Source organism: Botrytis sinoallii (assembly GCF_014898435.1).
Source record: "Botrytis sinoallii strain Bc 23 chromosome Unknown BSIN_016, whole genome shotgun sequence".
NCBI lineage: Eukaryota > Fungi > Ascomycota > Leotiomycetes > Helotiales > Sclerotiniaceae > Botrytis > Botrytis sinoallii.
This window is the reverse complement of record NW_024066043.1, coordinates 718023-742457: the sequence shown is the minus strand read 5'-3', so window position 1 is coordinate 742457 and position 24435 is coordinate 718023. Positions and strand designations below refer to the sequence as shown.

General features: G+C 43.5%; 6 protein-coding genes across 6 annotated transcripts; 3 read left to right on the top strand and 3 right to left on the bottom strand.

Annotated features, from left to right (window-relative positions):
* Positions 1–1023: 1023 nt before the first annotated feature.
* EAF02_008575 (uncharacterized protein) lies at positions 1024–3691 on the bottom strand. The gene is made up of 2 exons (XM_038904623.1): positions 1742–3691; positions 1024–1686 (listed from the first exon to the last, which is right to left on the bottom strand). Exons 1-2 carry the CDS (start codon positions 3041–3043, stop codon positions 1075–1077), a joined length of 1914 nt encoding a protein of 637 aa, XP_038755680.1. The 5' UTR covers positions 3044–3691; the 3' UTR covers positions 1024–1074.
* Positions 3692–6076: 2385 nt separating this feature from the next.
* On the bottom strand, positions 6077–7237 carry EAF02_008574 (uncharacterized protein; the record flags this gene model as incomplete). Its single annotated transcript, XM_038904622.1, has 2 exons — positions 6077–6888; positions 6940–7237. 2 exons carry the CDS (start codon positions 7235–7237, stop codon positions 6077–6079), a joined length of 1110 nt encoding a protein of 369 aa, XP_038755679.1.
* A 3700-nt stretch (positions 7238–10937) lies between these two features.
* Positions 10938–13119, top strand: EAF02_008573 (uncharacterized protein). The gene is made up of 4 exons (XM_038904621.1): positions 10938–11242; positions 11309–11350; positions 11681–11949; positions 12003–13119. Exons 2-4 carry the CDS (start codon positions 11314–11316, stop codon positions 12477–12479), a joined length of 783 nt encoding a protein of 260 aa, XP_038755678.1. The 5' UTR covers positions 10938–11242; positions 11309–11313; the 3' UTR covers positions 12480–13119.
* Positions 13120–15892: 2773 nt separating this feature from the next.
* EAF02_008572 (uncharacterized protein) lies at positions 15893–17419 on the top strand (the record flags this gene model as incomplete). Its single annotated transcript, XM_038904620.1, has 1 exon — positions 15893–17419. The coding sequence occupies one exon, from the start codon at positions 15893–15895 to the stop codon at positions 17417–17419; it is 1527 nt and encodes a 508-aa protein (XP_038755677.1).
* Positions 17420–19684: 2265 nt separating this feature from the next.
* EAF02_008571 (uncharacterized protein) lies at positions 19685–22268 on the top strand (the record flags this gene model as incomplete). Its single annotated transcript, XM_038904619.1, is given in 3 exon segments — positions 19685–19813; positions 19824–20127; positions 20205–22268. The coding sequence occupies 3 exon segments, from the start codon at positions 19685–19687 to the stop codon at positions 22043–22045; spliced, it is 2274 nt and encodes a 757-aa protein (XP_038755676.1). The 3' UTR covers positions 22046–22268.
* Positions 22269–22598: 330 nt separating this feature from the next.
* On the bottom strand, positions 22599–23233 carry EAF02_008570 (uncharacterized protein; the record flags this gene model as incomplete). Its single annotated transcript, XM_038904618.1, has 2 exons — positions 22599–23020; positions 23074–23233. The coding sequence occupies 2 exons, from the start codon at positions 23231–23233 to the stop codon at positions 22599–22601; spliced, it is 582 nt and encodes a 193-aa protein (XP_038755675.1).
* Between the last annotated feature and the right edge of the window lie 1202 nt (positions 23234–24435).

The window sequence follows — 24435 nt, the reverse complement described above, 5'->3', positions numbered from 1 at the left end:
CTCTATATCGCATCGTACCCTTCCTAGATTTCTTATTAATCATGATATGGTGAAAATGTATTTCCTCCGGTCCCTTGCTTTGCTTTATCACTTTTATATTCCGGATCGATAGTTTCATTTCCTTGATTTTTCCCGCGTCAATCTGTACTTGTCTCCTTCGCTTCTTCGCTGGGACCGTGGTTTTCTTGATAATTAGTATAATCAGTATAACCACATCTCAACGACCAATCATTTCTTCTCATCTTTCTATGTATGTAGTTGCACATCTCTCTATATTGACGGAACGGATTATTTACTTTTGTCATCTGCGTCTTCGAATGTATCGGAAGTCATGGTGATGAAATCTTGTGCTGGGTGCTCGAGTGCTTTCTTTGTTCATTGTAGATAGTTCGCGCTGGGGGGCTGAGTTATGGAGATGGTGTTTTGAAGGGTTGTGTGGGTGGGGATGTGAGTTGATGATTGCTTATTGGACCTTGGGAAGGTATGGTGAGAGATTCATTGGATATCTGAGTAGGTAGCTTTAGCTTTCTTTAATCGTCATTACCTCCCTTGAAAGTTAGATTTACTTGGGGAGGAAATTTGAAGGTACTTGAAAGGCAGAAGCTTGATAGAAAGCTCTCTTGACTTGTCAAATTATGTCAACAGGTGTGTAATCAATCTCTTCTGCCAAAACTAAGCATATTCTATGAGGGTGAGCAATCACATATCAGTATTTTGGTAATCTTACATGTAGAGTGAAAGAAAAGAGGAAACGTCAATTAAAATCAGGAAAATCAAAGGGGTTGTAAAGTAGATCTTGCATTCCGGATTGAATCAATATATTTTGGGGATTTATGCGAAGTCTTCTGAACTTCCGAGCCGAGCGTCGAAAACAGGAAACCCTTCTTCCATTTGCTGGCTTTCCATTCTGGCATATCTATCCCGCTGATGTATGTGATAATCTCAGAAATTGAATACGTTTGATTTCACTTGTCTAAGATCCCGAGTCCTGGGTCTGGCCACTAAAACGCGAATCTATATCCTCTCCTTTCTCCCCAGCAATTCTCAGAAATTGCACCCGAACACCTCCAGAACCTAACGCACATGAGAATTCTGACGATAAAGACCCATAGCACAACTATTATCCGACCATCCCAAACGAAGATCATCCATCCACCAAAGTTTCGGTTCGCCCGCCACCGTCGCACTCATGAGAAAATAAGTTAAATTCCTAAAACTAGGTTCCAAATCCACGGTCGTCAAAACGCAATTCGCAAGTTCGGGACACGCGGGAACATGGATGATTTGTTGGGTGACTTGAGAGGTCTTTTGAGAAGCCACGTCGTACTTGTATCCCGTAAATGTGAAATCGCATGAAGGACCCGTGGAATCGCAACCGAGTGATGCTCCGTAGAGATTGAAATTGAAACATCCGGTGTGTCTTTCGTCGCCACTTCTTATTTGCCCTGAGAAGCTATGGTCTGCGGTGTTAGGGCCCCTTTTTCTATCTGAGGAGTTGGCTTGGAAGTTGGTTGTGAATTCGAGGAGGAGTGGTTTTGAAGATGGGAGGAAGGGGAGACGTTTTGGTGGTGGAATGACGGTGAAACCGTCGGAGAAGAGAAATTGGTGGTAGGGATTGAATAATGGTTCCGGCTGGACGTCAGTATCGCTTGCGTTGGAGACGGACGATGGTGGGACGTCATCGAACTGTTTGGATGTTTGGTTAGTTGCTGGATATGAAATTTAGTGAAGATAGACTTACAGTCAATACGAAGTCTCCACGCTCTCCGCAGTTTGTGGGCGTGGCTGAGGAAATGATGCTAGTGGATGTAGAGGATGTTGAGTTGGGGAAAGTGACGGAACTTGATTCTTCAATCACTGGAATGAAAGTGGATGTTGACGCGGTTGTAGACAATGAACTTGATTGAAATGTTGAAGTGGCATTGAATACCGGAATCAAGATTGAGCTTGAAGTAGACTTCGATAAGGAGGAGGCGTAAGATGTTGCATTGAAGCCGGGAATTGAGGTAAAGCCAGACGTTGAAGTCGAGCTAGAAGTTGGAGTATATGCAGAAGATACAGTATCCCTAGATGACGAAATCGAGCTGGAGATTGATGTCGGCATCGAAAATGAAGAGTCCAAAGTTGTCGAAGTGGCAAAAACAGAATTGAAAGTTTGAGTAGCGGCTTGTGATTCCCTCACTCCAGTCAAAGTAGTCAGAGACCCAGTTGTAACCAACGTAGGTGTAATGAAGGTCGATTCCGCTGCTGTTTGCGACGTTGAATTCCACCCCCCGGAGTTGGAGGCAATACCGGTAAATATTCTACCTGAAGCTGATTGAGAAACCACAGATGTTGGAGAAAAGACGGTATGAGTGGCCAATGACGAAACTGAGTTGAAACTAGAGCTAGCAGTCAATGATGGTGAGGGCTCAACAAAAATTGGTAAAATGGTCGATGGAGCTGAGGCGACTGTCCAAATCCCCGTCGAATTGCCCCCACTACTCAAAACCTCCGAAGGCGAGCCCGAAGGCAAAGGTGTGGTTGTCCAACTCGCCGGTACGGGAGTTGTATATGGTAAAGGAGTGACTGGCTTGATACTGCTCTCAGAGACTTCAGGTCCAGATGTTGTTAGGCTTGGGACAGGAGACAAACTCGAAAGTGGGTTTTCAGTAGTAGAAAGATTGCTGGCCATAGACGAGAGATTGAAAGAAATTGTCGAGGTAGAAACTACTGCAGTTGGAAGAGTTACCGATACGAATGTGGAAGTACTGGAAATCATCGTTCCATTGGGAGATGCGTAATTTGTACTGGACTGGGAAGAAATAATTGCGCTGGCTGATGTAAATGTAGATTTACTACTAGCAGTTGTCGTTGAAAGTAGAGTTGAGAGAGGTACAACGGTTGTTTCTGTGGTGGTTAATGTAATTACCACATTACTGCTGGATGCTGGCTGAATTGTAATCGGTGAAGATGATTGGGAAGTAGTTGGTAGAGGTGTAGACGCTTTTGTTGACAAAATGACAGGCTCATCGGTAGATGTTGATTTGGTTTCGGTTGTCATTGACGACGATTGAGGCAATGGTAGAGTTGACAGGGGGATCACCGTTTCTGTTGATATGATCACAGACTCACTGGTGGAGGGTTTTGTCAAAGAGTATGGAGAGGAGGAAGCCGGAGGGGTATTCGGAAGAGGTATAACAGTTTCTGTAGATATAACCACAACTTCACTGCTAGACGCGGATGTCGATGCAGGTGGAGGTGGAATCGATACAGGAACCACTGTTATAGCACTCGTAATGACGACGAAAGATTGACTTGGAGCGCTAGTTGGCGTTTGTCCATTCAACCAGCTAGTTGTACCTTCGACGACTATGAAGGAAAAGACGTCACTGGATGACTGAGGGATTTGTCTTACTCCAGCGGCGGTCTCAATTGATCTAGTAAATCTTGATGGTTGGGAAGCTTCGATAGTCCGAGTTGATTCCGAAAATCCAACTGACGAATAGGTGGAAAAGGTGGTTGCAAAAAAGAGAGGGAGAGATGTATCTGCAATAATTTGTGCATGCGGTTGCTTGCTACGGCAGTTGGAAATGGAGCAGGAGTTTTCAGAGCAGGGAGCGTAAACAGTGACGGTAGACTCGATGGGACCATACTGAGGAGCTGCAACAGCAGTTTCCACATATGGCCCATATTGCGATGAGGAAGTTCAAAATCATGTTGTTAACATTTATTGATACACTGCGATTCTGATCGTCTGAGGCTGAATGAGCGACGAAAAGAAGGATTGCTGTTTTCGAAGAAAGGCTGGGGGGGTAGAAATTGAAACTAATTTCTTTATTTGTTTGCTCGTTGCGCAGTGAATTTCAACCACGACGGTATATCCCGCTAGATAAAATTCTTTGGGCAAGCCAATGAGACCTTTTAGGCTCATCATTTTCATATCAATGTTCCTCAGCTTCTTGAATAATGAAAGCTGAAATCGGCATCAATCCAACGAGACTGCAATGGTGATAAACCTAAATACATCCATAGCATTTTCGTCTTTTACTCCCCATTCATCACTTTAATGACCTCTCTAGTAGATGCCTAATCACTTACAGACATCATTTTATTCTCAGCTCACAATATACAGTAAGCAGAAATAGACCCTCCAGATCCGACGCCAGCTTTCAGTCTCAGTCAGCCAGATATTTGACATTCAAGCCCAAGATTCAAAACTCTTGAATATTGCCTCATCGAATATTCGTACACCATCAGGCATGTATCGAAGTCGACACTCAAGCTCATCAAAAATCATAAGTCAGATATACGGCAGAGTGGTAAGACCAGTACCTGATGTGTATATCTTAGCGCGCAGCACTGATGGCTTTCAGTGAACAATGACAGTAAGATGAGAACATATACTTTCCGTATGTAGCTTCTTCTGTTAGAATTTGAAGTTCTTAATAGATGAGTGCGTATGAGAATTCATGGTTCCACTAGGTACTCAAACAACATGTCCATAAGAGGAGCAGAAAGCAGCAGCCCGAGAATATAGCTCGGTGGTTATATTCAAAGGCAGGCCCTCCAACAACTTGAGGGGATCAAACATTGCACATTGCAATCCAAGACTTCACGCTACAAGAAGTCAAAAGTCAAGACCAGAAGACCTTTCTTCCTCTCAATGAACCCTCTCAAGCGAGACCAAGAGTACGTACGAGTACCTCGAACATAACATCAACTTATCGAAACCCATCGAGAACGAAGTTCTACTCCAGTAAGCATTCCATATCACACCAACACTCGAATCCAAGTTCCTACATTGAAAACAACTCATCAATGAATAATCCCCAAAAACCAAAAGATCACATCCTCAAACTCTCACCTTGAATATCCCCCACGGACTACATCCTCTCGCTGTCATGTATCGAATTAGCCCTAAACATTTACCTTACATACCTAGGTAGTATCTTCCTATAATTCTAGAGAACCTCCTCCAGTCTACCTATAGTTTCCACAAACATGTGTTAGTACATCATCCACTACCAGATTGAAATGCTGCCTTGATTACTTTCCTACAGGATCACTAACTCAAACCCCAACCTCACAGAAATCAATTACCTATCCCATTATATTTCATTCCACTTACCCATTCATTATCACTCATCCCTCAACCTCCCCTTGTCACCATTGCCCTCTTCCCCCCCTCTTCCCTCCATATATCCCAATCCTCCCAAACCCCCCACGTCGTCCCAACCCCCAACCCAGCCACACCGCCACACCGCCACACCTCTCCTCCCACCTGCAACTCCAAACCCACACCAAACACCACCTGTTTCAGCCCATCCTATAAAAAACACTCCCTCACCTCCCCCCTCCTTTTTAATATATACACATATGCACAACATATGCAACGCAGCTAAGCGCCACCCGTCTGATCTACCGTCTGAGGTATGTGATACCGAAGCGTAGGATGTTTTATCTTACCCGGGTAGTAGTGTGTGTGTATTGTGAGATAGGATGACAGGTCGTTAATTTTGTGTGGAAGTTCAGATTATTTGTTCATTCAGAATATTCAGATGGAGGCGTGGGAAGTAATCGACAGTTGCTTGTGAATTTTGTTTTTAATATTACATTCGTGACATCCAGCGTCCAACTACACTACAACACAATACAATAAACAAATAGGATATCTATTATGTGTGACATTCGTAAACAATTCCTCGACTCATCGTATTGCATCAAATACATGATGCATATTTCCCATCAAGGTATAATAAGCCATTCATCCGCGCACTCATCCATCGCAGAGTACTAACACCCAATGCATCTGCCCCCATGAAAGAAAACAATGTAAGAAAAGAGAAGAAGGAAATAAAACACCTTTCCTTTCCTTTCCTTTCCTTTCCTTTCCTTTCCTTTCCTTTCCTTTCCTTTCCTTTCCTTTCCTTTCCTTTCCTTTCCTTTCCTTTCCTTTCCTTTCTACCCAATCCCCAAGCCCTTGCTTTGCCTTACCTATATTAATGATTTTGACTCGTACTCGAGTATCTTCAACCTCTTTTCTTCTGTCCATAAGACACCAAATATCTTGTACCTCCCGGATTAAACAAGAAATCTATGCAATAAATTCAAGTCTCGAGCGGCGTCTCTTTCCATTATTTCCTCCTTTCCCTCCTTGTGCATTGGCACCGCTATTCTTTCCACCCTGTCCCTTATTACCTCCCTGTGCATTCGCTGTATTAGCTGCTTTTGCCGAAGTGCTCGCCGTACTAGTTGCTTTTGTAGCTTTGCTCGTAGCACTAGCTGCATTAGCATTTCCCTTGGCAGCTGAACCCTTCGAACTTGCAGCTGCAGCTGAGCTTGCCACCGAGTTGTTAGGCCCAGCAGCCACTGCACTTGCCGCTAAAGCAGCAGCAGCTTGACCACCAGATCCATCATTTGAAGCTGCATTCGCAGTGGTACCTGAACCGGTAACTACGAATTTAGTGCAGTCGTCCGCGGTACCGCGCTGGGCGACAGGCATGATGACTGGTTGATGATTGGATGAAGAAGCCATTGTGCATACACGGTAGTTTCCAGCCGGGAGACCACCGGTCACGACAGCGGAAAGAAGACCGTTACCATTTCCTGCGTCGTTGATACCTTTGAAGAAGGCAAACTGGGTAGCGTCGAGAGCTTTCGTAGGGTTCAAAGAACTGCCGAGATCTTGGACAGTGACGTGGGTGTGGCCAATCACTTTACCGCCGGAGAGATCTTGGGGTGCAGCGAAGTAGGTAGAATCCGCGTTGGTGAAGGATCCGGCCACGAGATTTGACATTTGAACTGTGATGTTGAAGGTGGTGTCTGATGGGATGCCTTTCCCACCCGTTGGGGGATTAATGATGGTCGAAGAGACCATGGCGGTCTTGGCAGGAAGTTTTCCCATTGCTATTTATGATTAGATGCGTGTCTACTAGATGTAGTCCACAGAAAACTTACGAATACCGTTACATGATCCTGTAGTAACTTGTAGACCATTTGTCAACGTTGAACCAGAGCAAAAGTTGATAAAGTTGTTCTTCGAGGTTGCTGATTTCGCTTGTCCAACTTCTGCCGCACCAATTTCTCCTGAACCATCCGCGAATGAACCGCTCTGAATAGCATCTGATGCTAATGTAAGGGATGCATCGTTTCCACTGGCAGCTGTAGCAGCGTCTTTTGTCCCCTTTTGCGGTGATGGAATTGCCGCTACAACACTTATCAATGCAGCTACACTTGCGATTTTGCTGATATGCATTGTTTCGATTTAAAGCTTGGAATTATAAGTGGAAATAATATTGTGGTATAAATGAATGAAGACCGTCGAGGTGTGGGAGATCGTGAAAATTAGATGCACGGTCAACGTGATCTACTTGACTGGCAAGATAGAATAGAAGTAAATTAAAAGAGAGAAACTGTAAAAGAGAGGAACCCGCCAAAGAACTTTGAACAGAGAGAGAAGAAGAGATTGCTTGGGACGAGGTTGAAAGAAAAGAAGAAGACGAAGCGTCTATACTTATTCTTATTTCTTGGCATTGCGGCATCTGTGAATGTAGTGTAACTTCAAGTGGATCAAGAAAAGGATAGACGGAAGTGATCATAATTCTGCTGCGTATATTGGCAATGGAGATCCCGCTGTTGCATAAGAAGCTTTGAAACCAGACATGAGGTCGAAGTTGTCGCAGCGCGTGGAGTACCTGTCATCTGAAAAAAGAGAAGGAAGTATGTAGAAATATCAGACGAGGATTCTAATCTGGGTCTATGCTGATCTCAACTCAGTCGTGAACATGGACTAGCTTGCTTGAAATGGGATGAAATGGGGGAAACGTCGATACGAAGGTTGGCTGTGTTTGGGTTGATTGGAAACCGTTGATGTCTGAAGTGCAAGGGTGGTAAAACTTGCCAACCTTCCGATAAGCATGAAAATGCCAGCCCACCAGAACTGCAGTTGACGTTTAATCGGATGATCGAAACCATTAGGAATAAAAGGAATTTACGATGTATTCAATTGATCAAGGGCAAGAGTATGTATGAGATATCAAATATGAACATCAAGACGTTTGGAATTATGGTGGTGATGATGTGATGATAGCAATGGTAGCAACGGTAGCAATGATTTGTCATCTGATGTCGTTGAAAGAAGAGTTGAAGAGTGAAGATGGAGAGTGAGTGAAGAATGATTTTGGATTTTGGGGTCACGATAAGCTTGAAGTGAAGAGTGGATTTCTAATGTGAATACTAGGTAAGGTTCAATTGGCCCTGAAATTGGTCCTTGCTTTACTACTACTACCACCACTACTATAATTAGAGTAATTAAAGTTTGGCTCAAACAACAAATGCAAGTACACTTGAACACAACATCTGCAACATTTCTTTGGATATAACCTCTCCATCAACTGTACTCACACTCTCGAAGATTGTTCTGTATCTCTGGATGATAATCTAATCATCATGATCTTTACATCAATCACCAAAACAAAACTTTCTCCATCTTGAACTAAGACTCCGCAAACTACGATATCAGATGAAGCTGCCAACGGAACTATGCTAGGGGACTGAGTCTCCTTAACAGCTTACATCCGAGCATCTTGGGTTTTGAAGTTTCAGACACCGAGGATCATAATGATAAGATATCAGATTATTGATCGGAATTAGGGTTAAAGCTGTACTCTATGGCCACTACGTTGTGTCAACAAGCCGAAATATTGCTTGCAAGACCTTGGATCTTAGCATCAGGATCTGACAGCATGGGGATCAGTCAAGTCATGTCAATCAATCACACACCATGCACCAAGTCAGAAAATATATCCCGCAGTCAAAGTCAATCCCGTGCAAGACATTATGAGATACTCTATCGATCCAGATTTTAATGCTATTCGGAGCAAAGGCAACGTCGATTTTGCTACGAGCTTTTGTTGTTCATTATAAGGGTCACCCTCATGCTCATCTGTACACCTTTTCCACTCTTCGAAAACCTACATTTGGCATCACCAGAGAACATTTCCAATAACATTTTGACGTCATGAAATGTTCCACTCCTCAATTATCATATCTATTGCATTGACTCTTACCGTTTTAAACGGTAGAATATTGGCAGCTGTCATCCGAGTTAGCATATTTTCATATGGTCCTCGTCTCAGGTCGTGTTACAGAGATCCGATAAGGCTCATTGATTTCCAGGATGCTTATACACTGACCCGAGCCAAGCATTTTCACCGTTGTTCCCGGTCAGGTTTCAAGCATTTTATGACAACCTAATCCTTAGCATCAGTTTGTCTTGGATCGATTCTTATCACATGTTCTGTGAGCGCAGATATGGTAGAATGATTTCGGATTAGGGAACCGTGTGCTTGAAATATCTTCAGACAAAAACTTATACTCGATGGCTAATCATGATTACCATCTGCTAAATATTGATTTTCAATCAGACCGATTTAAAGCTCCATCTCTCCACCCCTTACCCTCCTTTCAAACATCATTAGTGACAGTTGCACTTTTATCTTCAACGTTAGAAGAATTGACCGAATGCAATCATCAACTTCACAAATCGTATTCTCAACATTCTCACAATGTTCTTCACAAAACAAAACGAACGATAGGCCAATAACTATAAATCTCTTGAAACTTTAACTTACAGTTTACTGCTCTTGGCATGGTTCTATCGAAAGTTGCAGAATTCAGGTTATTCAGTAGGTTGATGTCGATACAATAAGGATTGAAGCTTGGCTATATAAAACTCAGTTACTCCCATATTATGTATTGAACGAAGGGATGCTGTCAAAAGCAAGCCGTCATTCATTGTATGTTTTTGATACAAAGCAGAGTCGAAAATGTACCACGGTGTACTCGATTGACCTGCGTGTCTTTAAACTTCCGCTGAGGCGTGGTTCTGCACAACAATTGCACAGCATACAGTTGCTATCGATTCAAAGAAGCAACATCAAATTGCGGTGAAGACCTAGGGAATAGCCTCAATCCTATGTTTCTTTATCGACGAACAAGACATGGGATGGCTGTTATGGTGGGGTCGGGCGGAAGTTCTACGGCAAAGGCAGGTAGCACAGTAGGATATGGGAATTGAGAAAGATGCTATTGCCAAGTCCAAACCCACCATCTTATCGCGGATTCCACAGCGTAAGCACACGAGCTATACCTCTGACACCCGAAGGAGTTCCGGTGGTTGTACAACTGGCTGAGGATGACCCGAGACATTGGAATGATGAGCACTGACAAAGTCCCCGAAGTCGATTTTTTTCGAGATCATCGTGGGGCGGAAGTGATGCAATCAGGGTTGGTGCCTTGCATATTAACGTGTGGTGCACTGGTGCGTGCTGTATTCAGTCTGTGCTAATACTGCTTTCACCATGGTAGTAATGGAAATCTACTCATAGAATCCAGAGTTAATAAGGCACCTTGAGTTCGGACAATCACGACTCCGGACATGGTGGAACTTGGTGAAAGACATCTACCTATGATAAGAAAGTATCACTACGAATACGCTTTCGCCGAAATTTGCCCACAGTACAATCTCATCTCATCTTGCTGAGGCTCAATATGAGGGGCATGCCTGTCGTGTGCTACCGATTTTTCTATGGCGTTGCTCTACCAAGACTTGGCTCGTGCAACGATGACCCCTTCTTACCGGTCACCGCATGCAAGTCATGATAAAACGTAACATGAAAGAGTCTGAATGGAGTCTTGAGAACAATGTTAAGGGAATGTGAAGACTGTACAAAGGAGAGAACATTGTCCGATGTTCATGGTATTACATTGTTCGAAATTTTCTTTGGTTTAACAGGCTCAATAGGTGCATATGATATCAGCGCTAGGTCCCCTCATAACTTAGCTACTCAGTGAACTTGTGGCACAGCACTGACTGATGTTTTCGAGATGATGGATGACCTTTTTCCATTCGTAACTTTTCCCTTCTATCCTTCGACCTTTCCCCTCAAAACTCACACTCATCCATACGCACATCCACCCACACACACACACATTCATCCCACTTTTGCAGTCAAAATATAAATTTATTTCTTAGGATTTATTCACGAACGAGCCAGCCACCCTTCTGTATCACAACAACTGTACAATAAATTCGATTCTCGACTTCTCTTCTTAAGATTTTGTTGGCATATACATTTATTTCCTGTTACAAGAAGCAATACATACATTGACAGCGTTCTTTCCATCTACCCGTTGTGAAGGATTCTCGACATCAAACCAATCGACTTTGAGACCACCAAATCAAAAGCACCCAATATTCGTATGCGAGCACCTCACAATTCCGTTACACCTGCATCGAAACCTTTATTAATGGAACCGCAAATAGGTACAATGTCTTCTCCAGAACCAAGAGTCGTAAAGCGACCAAGTAAGATTCTTTTTTGTTCCTTGAATTTTGTTCTCTTATCGTCAATCGCGTCCTCTTGAAATTTTACATAGGCAATTTTCTTCCCGCACCAATTCAGCGGGTCGCGCCGCTCTAAAAGCAAAGGGAAAAAAATATTTTCAATCAATTGTTGAACTTTACCAACCACACTTATATTATTCCTGTCAACTCGCACAATTATTTGAATCATTCACCAATCCATCGATACTGCGATAAAAGAATACATCTTTTTCTTACAATCCAAACACTCTTTTGGAAGCATTCAACATTACTTCTGCCATCCCATCCACTGACATTTATTCGCAATGGCAGGAACTCAATCAGAACCCCCTCCAAGTCTTCCTCAAGTCATCGCAGAACAGCATGTTCCTATACCTTCAACCGATAAAGATTCGCAAAGATTGATTGTCGTTCTCTCCAATGCCAGTCTCGAAACTTATAAACAATCTTCGGGTGGTGGAAGACCTGGCGCCCGTCCCGCAGAGGAAAAATACTCTCTTCTCAACAGTGATGAGCACATTGGTATTATGCGCAAGATGAATCGAGACATCAGTGATGCCCGACCTGATATTACACATCAGGTTCGTATATAATCAAGAAAATGATCAGTCATTTCAATACTGACCTATCGCAGTGTCTTCTCACCCTCCTCGACTCGCCGATCAACAAAGCCGGCCGACTTCAAATCTACATTCATACCGCCAAGGGAGTTCTCATTGAGGTCAGCCCAACGGTCCGAATTCCACGTACCTTTAAGCGTTTTGCCGGTCTGATGGTTCAACTCTTACATCGCCTCTCTATCCGATCTGTCAACTCTCAAGAAAAACTCCTCAAGGTTATTACGAACCCGATCACCGACCACCTACCTCCCAATTGCCGAAAAGTCACATTGAGTTTCGAATCACAATTGGTCCGTGTTCGGGATTATGTGGAGACATTGGACCCGAAGGAGAGCATTTGTGTATTTGTTGGTGCCATGGCAAAGGGAACAGATAACTTTGCAGATGATCTAGTGGATGAGAAGATCTCCATTAGTAATTACAGTCTTTCTGCAAGTGTGGCATGCAGCAAATTCTGCCACGCTGCGGAGGATGCATGGGATATTATTTAGACTATTCCGCTGTTTTTCTCATCCCACAAAAAGTACCGGCGAACACATTCGACAGTATACGAATGGAGGAACGGAGCACAAAAGACCACAGGGTTGTGAATGGTATGAGATGATGGGCATTGGAGGTTTGGTCGATATGAAAAGGTGAAAGCGGGACCATTGAGCAGATTCAACGATAACAACATCGTTCGATATGCTTGTGGTCGCCGGGCTTGGGTATCTGTGTGCTCTGTCTCTGTTTTTACAACCAAAACATAAGGCGTTCAACATTAGATCCAAGACGCTTTAGTCGTCTTCGTGGAATACTTCAACTTGATCCACATCTCTTTTGTCTTTTCTAGTATCAATTTGCATCCACTTTAGAGCTTAGTAGCTACTGCACGCCGGATGACGATAAGTATTTCCCCTTTTCAGCATACATACCTTTGGCGTATAATTTTGCATTCAGTTTCCTCCCTCGAGCTAGCTGAACTGCAAGCAGTCAAATTAGCATGGGAAATTGGTTCATGCTGCTAGGTGGCAGACACTACCGCGAGTCATTCGGTGACAGCGGATAGCTTCATGTACAAAAATACTATACTGGTCAATGAAAGGGAAATTCTCCAAAATTTGAACAAATCACAATGCGTGAAGTTAATCCATCTGTCGCATACCCCATTCTTCTTGCTCATTAGCTTGCAACTTAACAAGAACGGTTTTCGCGTGATCAAGAATGGGATAACGGTTAACCCGCCTCGGGGTTTAAAGTACAACAAAACATTTATACTTTTTCCATGCAGGTTCTAGATTCAGGTCTGCGCAATCGAGATGGAAATGGAAACGGAACTGAAAACTTATAGATCTTGAATCAATCTGCGTGTACTTCATTGGGTATTTTCCTGTCGCCTTGAATTGACATATCAGAAAATCGTAATAGCAGATCGAGTCTTTCAACCTCGGAAGTGAAGCAGCTGCTCGTTTCCAACAAATTATGGGGATGAAAGACTCGAGTGTGGTTCAGATTGTCCTATTTGCTAATCATTGCAGCATGGCATGATCTCGACACCAATCGCTTTTATTTGAGGCGATGCAATACCGGTAATCCTGGTCTAGAGCGGTCGCATAAATTGGTAGGATGTTGGTAATACTTGGTACGAGACGAACAAGATTTCGTATGGATGGACAGGAGATCTTCGTAGGAGGCCGGAGACGTGGCATGCGGAGAGGGGAGAGGGGAGATGGATGATGCAGCGTGCAAGTCTTCTTTATGGTTACGATGCGGGTTATGAACGGTAGGAACGGTAGGCACGGTGTAGGTACAGGTACAGGCACAGGATCCTGCATCGGGATGATAATTACTTTTTAGTTAGTCTGGTAGATTATAGACTTGTAGAAGATGATGCAGTAGAAGAAGTGATATATGATGGAGACGGATTTTGACACAAGTCAATTGGGCAACTTTATAGTTCAATCAAATCACAGCCCTCTTTTCGAAAATCTATATCAATTCAATCGATTGAGATTTCGGAATTGAAAATTATATGAATCATTTTTAACCTGCTCCTAAATTTACTGATAGTTCAGATTCTCGACTACGACACTACACTACACTACTTTTGATTGATGCTGTTTATCGCTTCGTGGTACTGAGAGACATGACATTGGGATATGTATGATATGGACGCTTTTCAATCGGGTTTGCAATTGGGTGTGTTTTGTATTTTGTGTGCAGTTTTATCCGTCTACCCTAACATTACCAGCCAGGTATGATCTCTGGTTGGGCTCATTTCCTTGCCAGGCCAGGCACAAAGAATCGGCCACGATGACCCATAAGAATTTAGGTGAGTGAGTGGCTCGAAACTCGAGACTCGAGAGTGGTCAAGAGTGGTCAAAAATGCTTGGACCGTATTGATTGAATCGATGGAGTTCAAAGTTCTCGACATGATCAAATCACAAAAAAACTTGTTCGCTACGCCTGGCTCGCTGGCTGAAAAAGAAAAAAGTTGTGGGGATGTGCTGTAGTGTCGAACGAGTATACATGGGTTTGATTTGATTGATTTGTATCGGTCTATTGATCCATTCAATCGAGGGATTAGTATGAGGCGACAACTGTCAAAACTAGATAATGTTCTCCATTCTCTTGCAGTATGCATATATACTATTTACTCCGGGCTCAAAAGTTCAACACCACATACCGATGCATAAACTTAATGCTTCGACAAGACTTCTCTTTTGATTCCTCTTTTCTTCTTCCTCTTAATGTCTATTCATCAATTCAAAGTTTAAGATCCAGTTACAAATAATACTTATATACGTTCATATATCAATTAAATTTTTGGTTTTCTTTGGTAAAGTTGGGGAGATCCTTTTATTAACGAGGAATTCGGTGCACAGTACGAATTTTGATATCTCGTTAAACAAGTCAGTTCACCCATTATATACATATCCATATACATGTGCATTTATTTACATTTACATATCTATCTCGATTTGCAGAATTCCTTATTAAATTTGTTTCATAATTCCAAGGACCCATTTTTACATCTCATAATCCAATTCCTATCGCGGCAGATTTTCGTTTGGTACAGAGAAATACCTAGTACCTACAGATATTACTTGTCAAGTGTTTCTACCTCCTGCCTGCTTCTTTACCGCATTTTCCCAACCTCCGAAACTTATCAAACGCCAACACTGCCTTCTTGCGAATCTTGCATCACCACGCAACCCATCTTCAGCTATTTTCATCAACAGTCAACCCTTTTGTCTCACTCTCTAACCTCCGGAGAGCTTGTTTGTGCTTCCCGGCGTGGATCTTTTCTGCATCATCAGAGTAATACGACTTAATTCAACGATCGACCTTAATCTATCGATCTAACGACAAAAACGATTGACAAGTTAAATCGTTAACAATCATTACCTGTGTGTTTCATATTCTGGGACCTGCTGAATGAAGTAAATGTGCATGCACACACGACGAGTTCACCTCATCTCATCTGATCGCTGACCGCCTTTATATCCACAATCCACAACTACATAGGTAGTTAGCAGATCAAGCGGAGCAACTAGGAACAACCAAGACCAAACCGGAGTCACATTTTTTTTAGAACTTATCAGGGTCATCATTCCATCTTCATCGGATGTTCTTTTTTCTCAGCATAATTTTGGGCATTATTTGAAATACATACATTCACCGTTCCCCTCTCACCGTCAACACGTTACACCGTTCACGCCACCTCGATTCGAGTCATTCATCTTTACTTCAGTTTGGGAATATACATACACACACACATACACAAGCATTCGTTCGCCTTTTCACAAGTATAAGAAAATACATTGCATATTAGATTTCGAAATCAGCATAAATATCCTGAACAACAAACAACACAAAGAACGAAACATAAATTCAAATTATACACTAGACGCCATAACCGAACATGGCTTCCCGCGGTCGAGAATCCTCCCGTCCCCCAACTATAGTCACAGCTGCTACTGAAAAAGAAGCTCGTCGTGTTCTTCAATGGCAAGAAGAAGTTGCCAGAAGTACAGCTGGTAGTTCCACTTCCCCTACTTCAGACGAAGCATACCGTGCTGTAGCTCCAAGTCACGTTTCCAGAGCACCTGCCCGAACACAAGTTTCCCATGCTCCTCAATCTCAAGCTCCAGAACATCCACCTTTTCGAAGAGCAGAAACTTTCCCCAGAGTTATGAGGAGAGAAACTTATGCAGGTCATGGACATCCGGGTACACAAGTTAGTATCCGCCGAGACATGAGTCATGATGAGGAGCAAACCGTCTACGTAGACGAGGTAGAACGAGCCGAGCAAGAAAAAGAAAAAGAGAAGAACGGTGGGCTCTTCGGCATGACCAACAAAGCTCTCGTGGGTACTTTTCTTGGCGCGGCTGCAGGCGCTGCATTCGCATATGCAATGGTCAAAAGCGAAGACCCCGAATACGAATTAGAACCAGAGCGTAAATCGATGCCGGGTCTAAGAAGAAGCTACACCACCGGTCATGCGGAAACCATCGCAAGTAGCACGAAAAGTTCTTCAGTAGGAGGCCCAGCACACAGATATAGAGTTATTGAGGCGCCACATGCTCCTATGCCTCCTCCTGCCTCTAGCTACTCGCGCATTCAACGTGATCGCGAACGTGAGAGAGAGGGCGTGTTAAGTCCCATTGAAGAACGTAGTTACTACAGCTCCGTCGCGCCTTCAAACACAGGCACGAAAATCCGACGTAACGCAGCGGATCAGGGCGAAGGTTCGAATGCCGGAACGGCAAGACCACCCACCGCCATCAACATCCGAGACAAAGCCCAGAGCATCGCACCCACCAAAGTAAGCGAGCGAACCAGCACCGTCAAAGCAGTCAGTCGTGCCCCGACCCAAGTCTCGCGCGCCCCCAAAAGTCAAGTCAGCGTGCGCGAATCCGAATACGAGTACGGACCTGCTCCGACGCAAGTTTCTGCAGCTCCAACCCGATATTCACAGGCGCCGAGAGGCGATGATGCAAAAAGTAAGATCAGTCATACACATACTACGATTAAATTCTCACCGTCAAAAGTAGGCGCGAGCTCGCGAGAACGCATTCCCCGGTCCGAAGCGACGTGGGAGCGAGACGATGTATCGGTTAGTGCGGTGAGCGAGCGTAGTCGCGCGAGGGACGTCCCGCTTCCGGCATCGACGGTGGTGAGTGCGAGGTATGGTGGTGGGTACAGGGAACAGGGAAGTGGGTATACGCATGCGGGCGACCGGGAGAGGGATGCGGAGAGGAGGGGCGAGAGGGATGGGAATGATAGGAAGAGTTGTTTTGATAGGGGGGTGGATGAGGATGGGAAGAGCTATTTTAATCCGCGGGGTGCGATGAGCGTCGCGCCTTCGGATAGTGTGAGTAGTGTGGGGAGTAAGAGGGAGAGGATTGAGAGGTTGAGAGGGAGATTGGAGAGGGATTTGAGGGTTTAGTTTGGGGGGTGGTGCTGATGTCCTTCTCGTCTTTTGAGACTCATCTTTCTCTCTCTCTATCTCTCTGTCTCTATCCATCTCTCTACATGAAGATATACTCGGGTCCGGCTGTTTCAACTCTTTTACCTTTTTACTTTTTACATTTCTTCACCTTGTTTATCTTGTCTATCTGTTTTTCTACACAAGTTGGTTATTGGTCCTGTTCTGATATTTTTATCGTCGTGTTGTTTTTCGCGTCGTCTTCGTTCGCTTGCTTTTGTTATGGATGGATGGCATGTTTGGAGTGGGGATTTAATTGTTTGTGAATGAAAAAATTGGATGGTTGAATGGATGGATGGTGGATGGGATGATGGGGTGATGGGATGGTGCGACGAATTGTGGGATGAATATATGCATATATGAATACTTAAATGAATGAATGAAAAATTGATTACGGGATGTTTTTACGTTTTTGCGTTTTTATGTTTGGTTGGATTTGCTTGTGATGATTTTCTGTGCCGTTCTGTGTGTGATGGATGGGTGTGGGTTTGGTGTGGTTTATTGATAGAGTAGCAGGTGGATGTGAAGACTCTTTGGGTTTGATGGTTTTCTTGTGGGGGGAGGTAGTTTGTCTCGGGATTGATCTGAGAAGGGAGTGTGTACTGTATGCTTGGGTATGCATTGAAATGTTGATAGGAGTGTGGTTGGTTTTAGTCTTGCGATTCTGATGTGTGGGAAGTGAAATGTGGAGGTATGTAATGACCTATATATGTATATATAATCTGCGTGGTTTTATTTGTCTCTCGCTACTGTACCTGTTAATTGTATAGAAGATCTGGGGAGAGGGCAGAGAAGGGGAACTTTTTTGTGTTTCCGATATTGTTATGATATTGGTAATATTGTAGATAAGTTTGAAGATGGGCTTTGGAGATACAAACATGAGATTTGTTCTGGGTGAGTGGTGTTGTTGATATGGGGGATGATTGTGCATATTTGGAGGAGATGAAGGCAATCAAAATTCTTTATCCATGAGGGAAAGATATTGACTAGAAGCATTAAAATGGATAAATAAATGAAGAGTCCCAAATGAGTAAATCCTGGATTTCAGTAAACTGCACGCGGAGTATGGGGTCGAGTGGCTTTTTGGAGAAACGAGAGAGGGGAAAAACGGGGATGGGAAAGATATATCGGTGGCTTGGATATCTCGATGCAGGGGAGCATTGTCTTTGAGGGTTGTGTTTAGATGGGACTGATTTGGTGAATAAGATGAGGAAAGGCGTAGGTGTGAGTGTGAGTAGAGGATTAGTGGACTTGGTTGGCTTGATATATGTACATATATCTTACCTCCCGACGATTTCTCAGGTATCAGTGTTCTTGATTTGACAATCTGTCATGTCTTTAAGCTTTAAAGAGTTGTGTATCGTGATGCTGGGATTCAAATGCTTCGTGGATGTTCAACGGTATCGGGTTTGATTGATTGGAGAGACAGGCTAGTCGTGCTAGTTCTACACTCGATTTCCGTCGTGAGGTAGCATTCAATAATCTTTTCGCGAACTTTCATGATCGGTGATTGTGGTCTTGTGGGGAGTTTTGTCTTTATATCTTGAAGAGTTACATCGTAGATAGTATGTGAGCGAGCTCGAGGTTCAGAACGAAGCTGATCTTGAGACGATTCTTTGATGGCATTGGCAATGGTTTCTTTATTGTTTCGTCTGAGACTTTACGATTGGGAGTCGCTGTAAGTGTGGTGGTTTAAGCAGATGATACTACAATGGTAGTCAGATCAATTATTCATTGTTGAAATCATTCAGAAATTTGTAGTTGTGTCCCCCTCTGTCTTTTTTATATTGATCTTTTCGCTATCATAGAGTGTACCTAGTTTACCCCGGATACTATTCTACTTCGGGATTAGTGTAATATACATCAGTCTGTCGAGTTTTGATGGTAGCTTGTGTCCGACTTTTCATCAGAAGAATAAAGCTACACAATTCTCCATAACCTCATCTCAATTCATCTCTACTCTCTATTCCAAGTCTCATATTCCAAAGTCTTACTCTATCCTTTAGGTATCCATTCCAAATCTTGATGCTATTGCCTGTATATTTCGTGAAATGGAGACGTCGTTAAGGTTACCCAGCAGAGCTTACCCCCGTCTCGATTTTCATTGGACCTTGCTTGCTTATCTTGTAAACATGAACGACTTTTCAATCCATCATCTATCAAGAATAGATACATTACTTTACGACATTCCGTCAGGTATCTCCAACCCTCCTCGAAACGCTCAGCATGCTTTGCAAAGTGTGTGATCGTTTGAATGTAACCGACCTGCTCGAGCAGGCAAAGGCCAATAGTGGTAAGCCCTCTTATTCCGATGACTACCGGACTTTCGAGCATCACAAAAGATACGATGATCTCGTGAGTGCAGCCTCGTCCGGATGTGAGCTTTGTCTACTTCTTCAACGGCAATGCGAGGAAGAAAGAATCGAGGCATCTGGGCAAGGTATTCTTAGATCAGTTACACTGGAACAAAAAATTTCGAGTCATGGAGGCGACGGAGAATAGGCACATGGACTTGCGAGTAGAAATTGAGACTTCAGATCTGTATTGTGACCAACCGTTCGAGAAAGAAAAGGTTTTTAATCATTTGACATTCAGACATTACAATGAGAGTTGGAAGTGGAATTTTGATTACTATACTAAGATGGTTTGCATTCTTCAGACACCGAAAGGTATTGTGGATTTTTGAATATGCAGCTCTGTTGAATGAGGGAATCTTGATCGATCGCTGGTTACTGATTTTGAATAGATCAACCTAAATTTATCGACGATATTCGAATAGGTCAGTTTATCGTTGACGAGGATTTGGCATCAGATGCAAATTTTGACATTGCACGAGGCTGGATGAATACCTGCATTGTTGAACATTCTGAATCAAAATGTCCTTCTTTTGAAGACAAAGTCTTACCTTCTAGAGTGATTGATGTTGGTTTGGAAGACACAAATCCATCTCTTTTTGTGACAAACGGTCTTGGGGGCAAATGGATCGCACTGAGTCATTGTTGGGGGGGTCGAATTGAGACCGTTTTAACAACATCGAATCTGCAATCGCTCCAAAAAGAGATCAAAATGACAAACTTACCAGCTAATTTCAGAGACGCAATTTTGATCACTCGCGGGCTCAGCTTTCAATATTTGTGGATCGATTCCTTATGTATCATTCAAGACTCCATACACGATTGGTCGACTGAATCAACAAAGATGGGAGACATATATCGAAACTCTGTCCTAACTATCGGAGCAGCAGCAGTACACAAAGCTGCCGATGGTATACTTCACACTCGATCACAAATATCTCACGAGATGAAGCCTAAACTTAAACTATCAAAAGACAGTGGATTCGACGACGTTGTAGAAATTGCTACCTCCATCTTGGAGCCTGAAAATCTCGCCAGATTGTTTAAATCTGGACCTCTGCAATCTCGGGCCTGGGCATTACAAGAGAGAATACTTTCACCTCGAATACTGTGGTATGGTCGCAGACAAATCTATTGGCAATGCCCATGTGGATTTCAATCTGCGAACGGCATGCCATCAGATGGCAGCAGCGATTTTCCCTTGAGCAAGAACTACATCTATCCTGTATTTACTCGAAGACTTGTTCTTAACCAGAATTACAATGATGAGTTCACGAGATTCTCTGAAGAAGAACTGCTAGAAATAAATCGCGAGTATCAATTCATGGTTGAGGATTACTGTAACCGAAATCTGACTTACCCAAACGATAAACTCCCAGCTTTTTCCGGCATTGCAGCACTACTCCATAAAGGAGTTGGAGGACATTACTTAGCTGGAATATGGAGTAAATTTTTCCAGAAAAATTTGCTATGGTATGGAATCTCTAGTTGGTCAGATACAGTGCCTCATATAAAGCAGTACCGAGCACCATCATGGTCCTGGGCTGCTGTGGGTGAAGGAACTTCTATATTTTATTACGATTCAATTCGCTTTACATCTACCTCTTATGGTCCTATTCTTTTATCACATCACATCGAACTTGCTAGCGAGAATCCTTATGGCGCTGTCAGATACGCCCATATTATTGTTGACACGCTTACGCTGAAGTTGATTCACCTAGGTGAATACATGAATCCCTCTAACAAAACCGGGTTCTCCTTAACATTACATTGGTTTGGGGATACGGAACTGAGTTTGTTATCTCCCCAAACGCTTCCCGAGTCCCCCCCCGGAATTCCTCTCGAGAAACAGGGCGAGATAGAAACACCAAGCGAGGGATCTGCAGCCTCCACAACTGCCGAAACAAGTCTTGAACATGCAAAGCTGCGAACTGCTCACATTGTCCGCTGGGATGAAGGTTACCCCGATTGGTTGGCTGTTTCTCCGCTGAAGTGTAAAATCATGTTTGTAGTGGAAGAGAAGCGACCGGAGAAGTACGAATATGCACCCATGGTGGAATTTGAATCGTGTTTAAAATGTCTGATCTTGCAAGAAGATCCCGAAGATACAAAGGTGTGTAGACGTATAGGACAAATGGAGCTGAAATTCTTCTACGAAAAGACAGAAAAGCCGGATTTGGATGCATGGCTGGCTTCAGATCGGTGGGAAAGAGAGACCCTAAAGTTGATTTGAACTGGAAGTTGACAGAGGAGGAGCATGCAATTTTCTAGCAGTTTCACTGAAATTATGAACAAAGGTTTGTCTACGTCTGGTAGATGGACCGAATTTTTCTTAGCGAATCACAATGTATCGCAGTAAAACTTCTTCTATTTTATGAGCTATGGGTGGTTAGCGTGGAGGAGGGGGAGTATGAAAAGTTACACGGGATTTTCAAACTCGGAGCAACATGACTTTATTAAAATTGCGAGATACTAGTTTTTGAGATCTTAAAAGCATTTGTATTTTATATGAAATGTTTAAACAATAAGTATTATTCAGCGGAAACAAGCAATTTCCAGGAAACTCTTACCAGCCACATACCCAGCACACAACTTCCAAATTTAGATTACACCCCCACCGACAACCCCCCTGGGAATCACAGATCTGAGCAGAATCTCAAAATCCGCATCTTAGATGTGAATGGCAGCACTTCAATCAAACTTTCCATCAAGTCTACGCGTCCGCAAGCTCGAAATCCCAAGCAAGTAAGTGAGTAAATGCACCATCCACAAACAAGCCCACCCATCTACCACTTCCCAAACAAGATACCCACAAGCAAACCACCCACACCCTCCAAAACACCCCCAACCAAAGCTCCCGCAAGCATAAGCACATCCCCCACAATCGCATCCAACGTACCCAACACCAAACCAAGAGCACCAACCAACCCACCGATCAGTCCACCGGTATATACTCCTCCGAATGTGTTTTGCACAAGACCCATGGTTCCGGCAATCGAAGTGATGGCATTAGCGCAAGTACCGCTGATGATTTGTTGATCTTGAGCCGAGTAAGTTCGAGCTTCGAGATCGCGTTTTTGGGTTTTGAGAGCGGTGTTGGTGGTGGTGGCGGCGGTGATGATGTTTGTTACTGCTTTGGAGATGGCGGCTTGAGCGGTGCTGTTTTGGGCGGAGCTGGAAGAGGAGGTGATGGTGTTGAGGGTTGAGTCTGGGGGGTGTTATAGGGGAGGTAAGGGGAGTGAATTGGAGAAGAGAACTTACTGATGGTTCCGGTGTGGGTTTGCACTTGGGTGTAGAAGTTGTTCATGATATCGGTTGCGTTTGCGGTAGCACGGGACTCGACTCCAGCGATTGTTGGGGCGGCGAGAGAAGTTCCGAAAAGACCGGTGATGGCGAGGAGGGAGATGAATGAGGTTCTCATTTTGGATATTGGGAGGGTGGAAGATATGAGGTGATCAACGAAGAAATTGAAAATAAGTAGAAGATGAAATCTTTGATGAAAATTTAACAAATGTTGTTGAACGAGAGTTAAGTTAATCGAATGTATTATGATGAAGTAGAGAAAGAATAAATGAGCTGGATCAGTGAAGATTGATGTAAGTGTCGAGAGAATCCAACATCTTTATATACCCATCCTGTCGCCCTGAACACTCGTCCAGACCTCTCACGCAAGATGATTCTACACACATCGCACACAGATTTTCCCTTGTGATTGATCCATCGTGAGTCAACTAAAACTACCGAGATATCTGTCCTGGCTAAAGCATCAAAATCAATGCGCATACGAGTGCATTGACCAACGAAACAATTTTCTTCAAAACCCATCTCGCAGTTGATATTCGACAGCTGATTTCGATATCATCAAAATACCACATCATCAAACGAAACAAAGCACAGACAATAAACCATCGTAAGAATTCGGTACAAAGCCAGCTTTGACATCCCACGTGGAAAGTGCCGATCAAATATAAGCTATCTCGGACGCTAAAGGGATGAGCTACATGGATATGTGTATCTGTCCCGTACAATACGAGAGAATGGTACTATGAATAACTTCATTTTTTGGGGCTTGGCCCGAGGTCCGCAGTATTTGGATTTTGGAGCTTTGTTAAATTTTCAGGGGAGGAGGTGAAGCTTATACTTTCCGGATGGAAAAGATGGTGGTGCGTAGGAGGAAGGAACACCCTGTCGAGCCTGTCTATCAGGACTAGATAACTTTTTAGCAGGTTCTGAGCAAACGGCAGTGAGAGCTTCATGTTCGCTTCGAGGAATTCAATGGGTCTCGTATAGGAGTGGTGAAACACGAACTCCGCTCTCTTCAATCTATTGTCATTGTGGAGTAGGAAAAGAGATGGCTCTTGTGCCGTGATAAGAGAGAGCGAGGCATAGCAATGGGAAGAAATGAATATTGGGATTCCGATTGGACGAGACTGTTAAAGGAGAATTTTCATATCTCGTAACGATGCGATGGGATAAACGATGAAGCAGAGTCTGAGAGTTCAGTATTCTTCTGGCCAGCGGGAAATTAATGAATACGATGGAAGGATTGCAGGATTTCAAACCGCGATTTGCTCTGTGTTGATCTACTATAGATTACCTGGTGATGAGATGCAATTCTTTTTG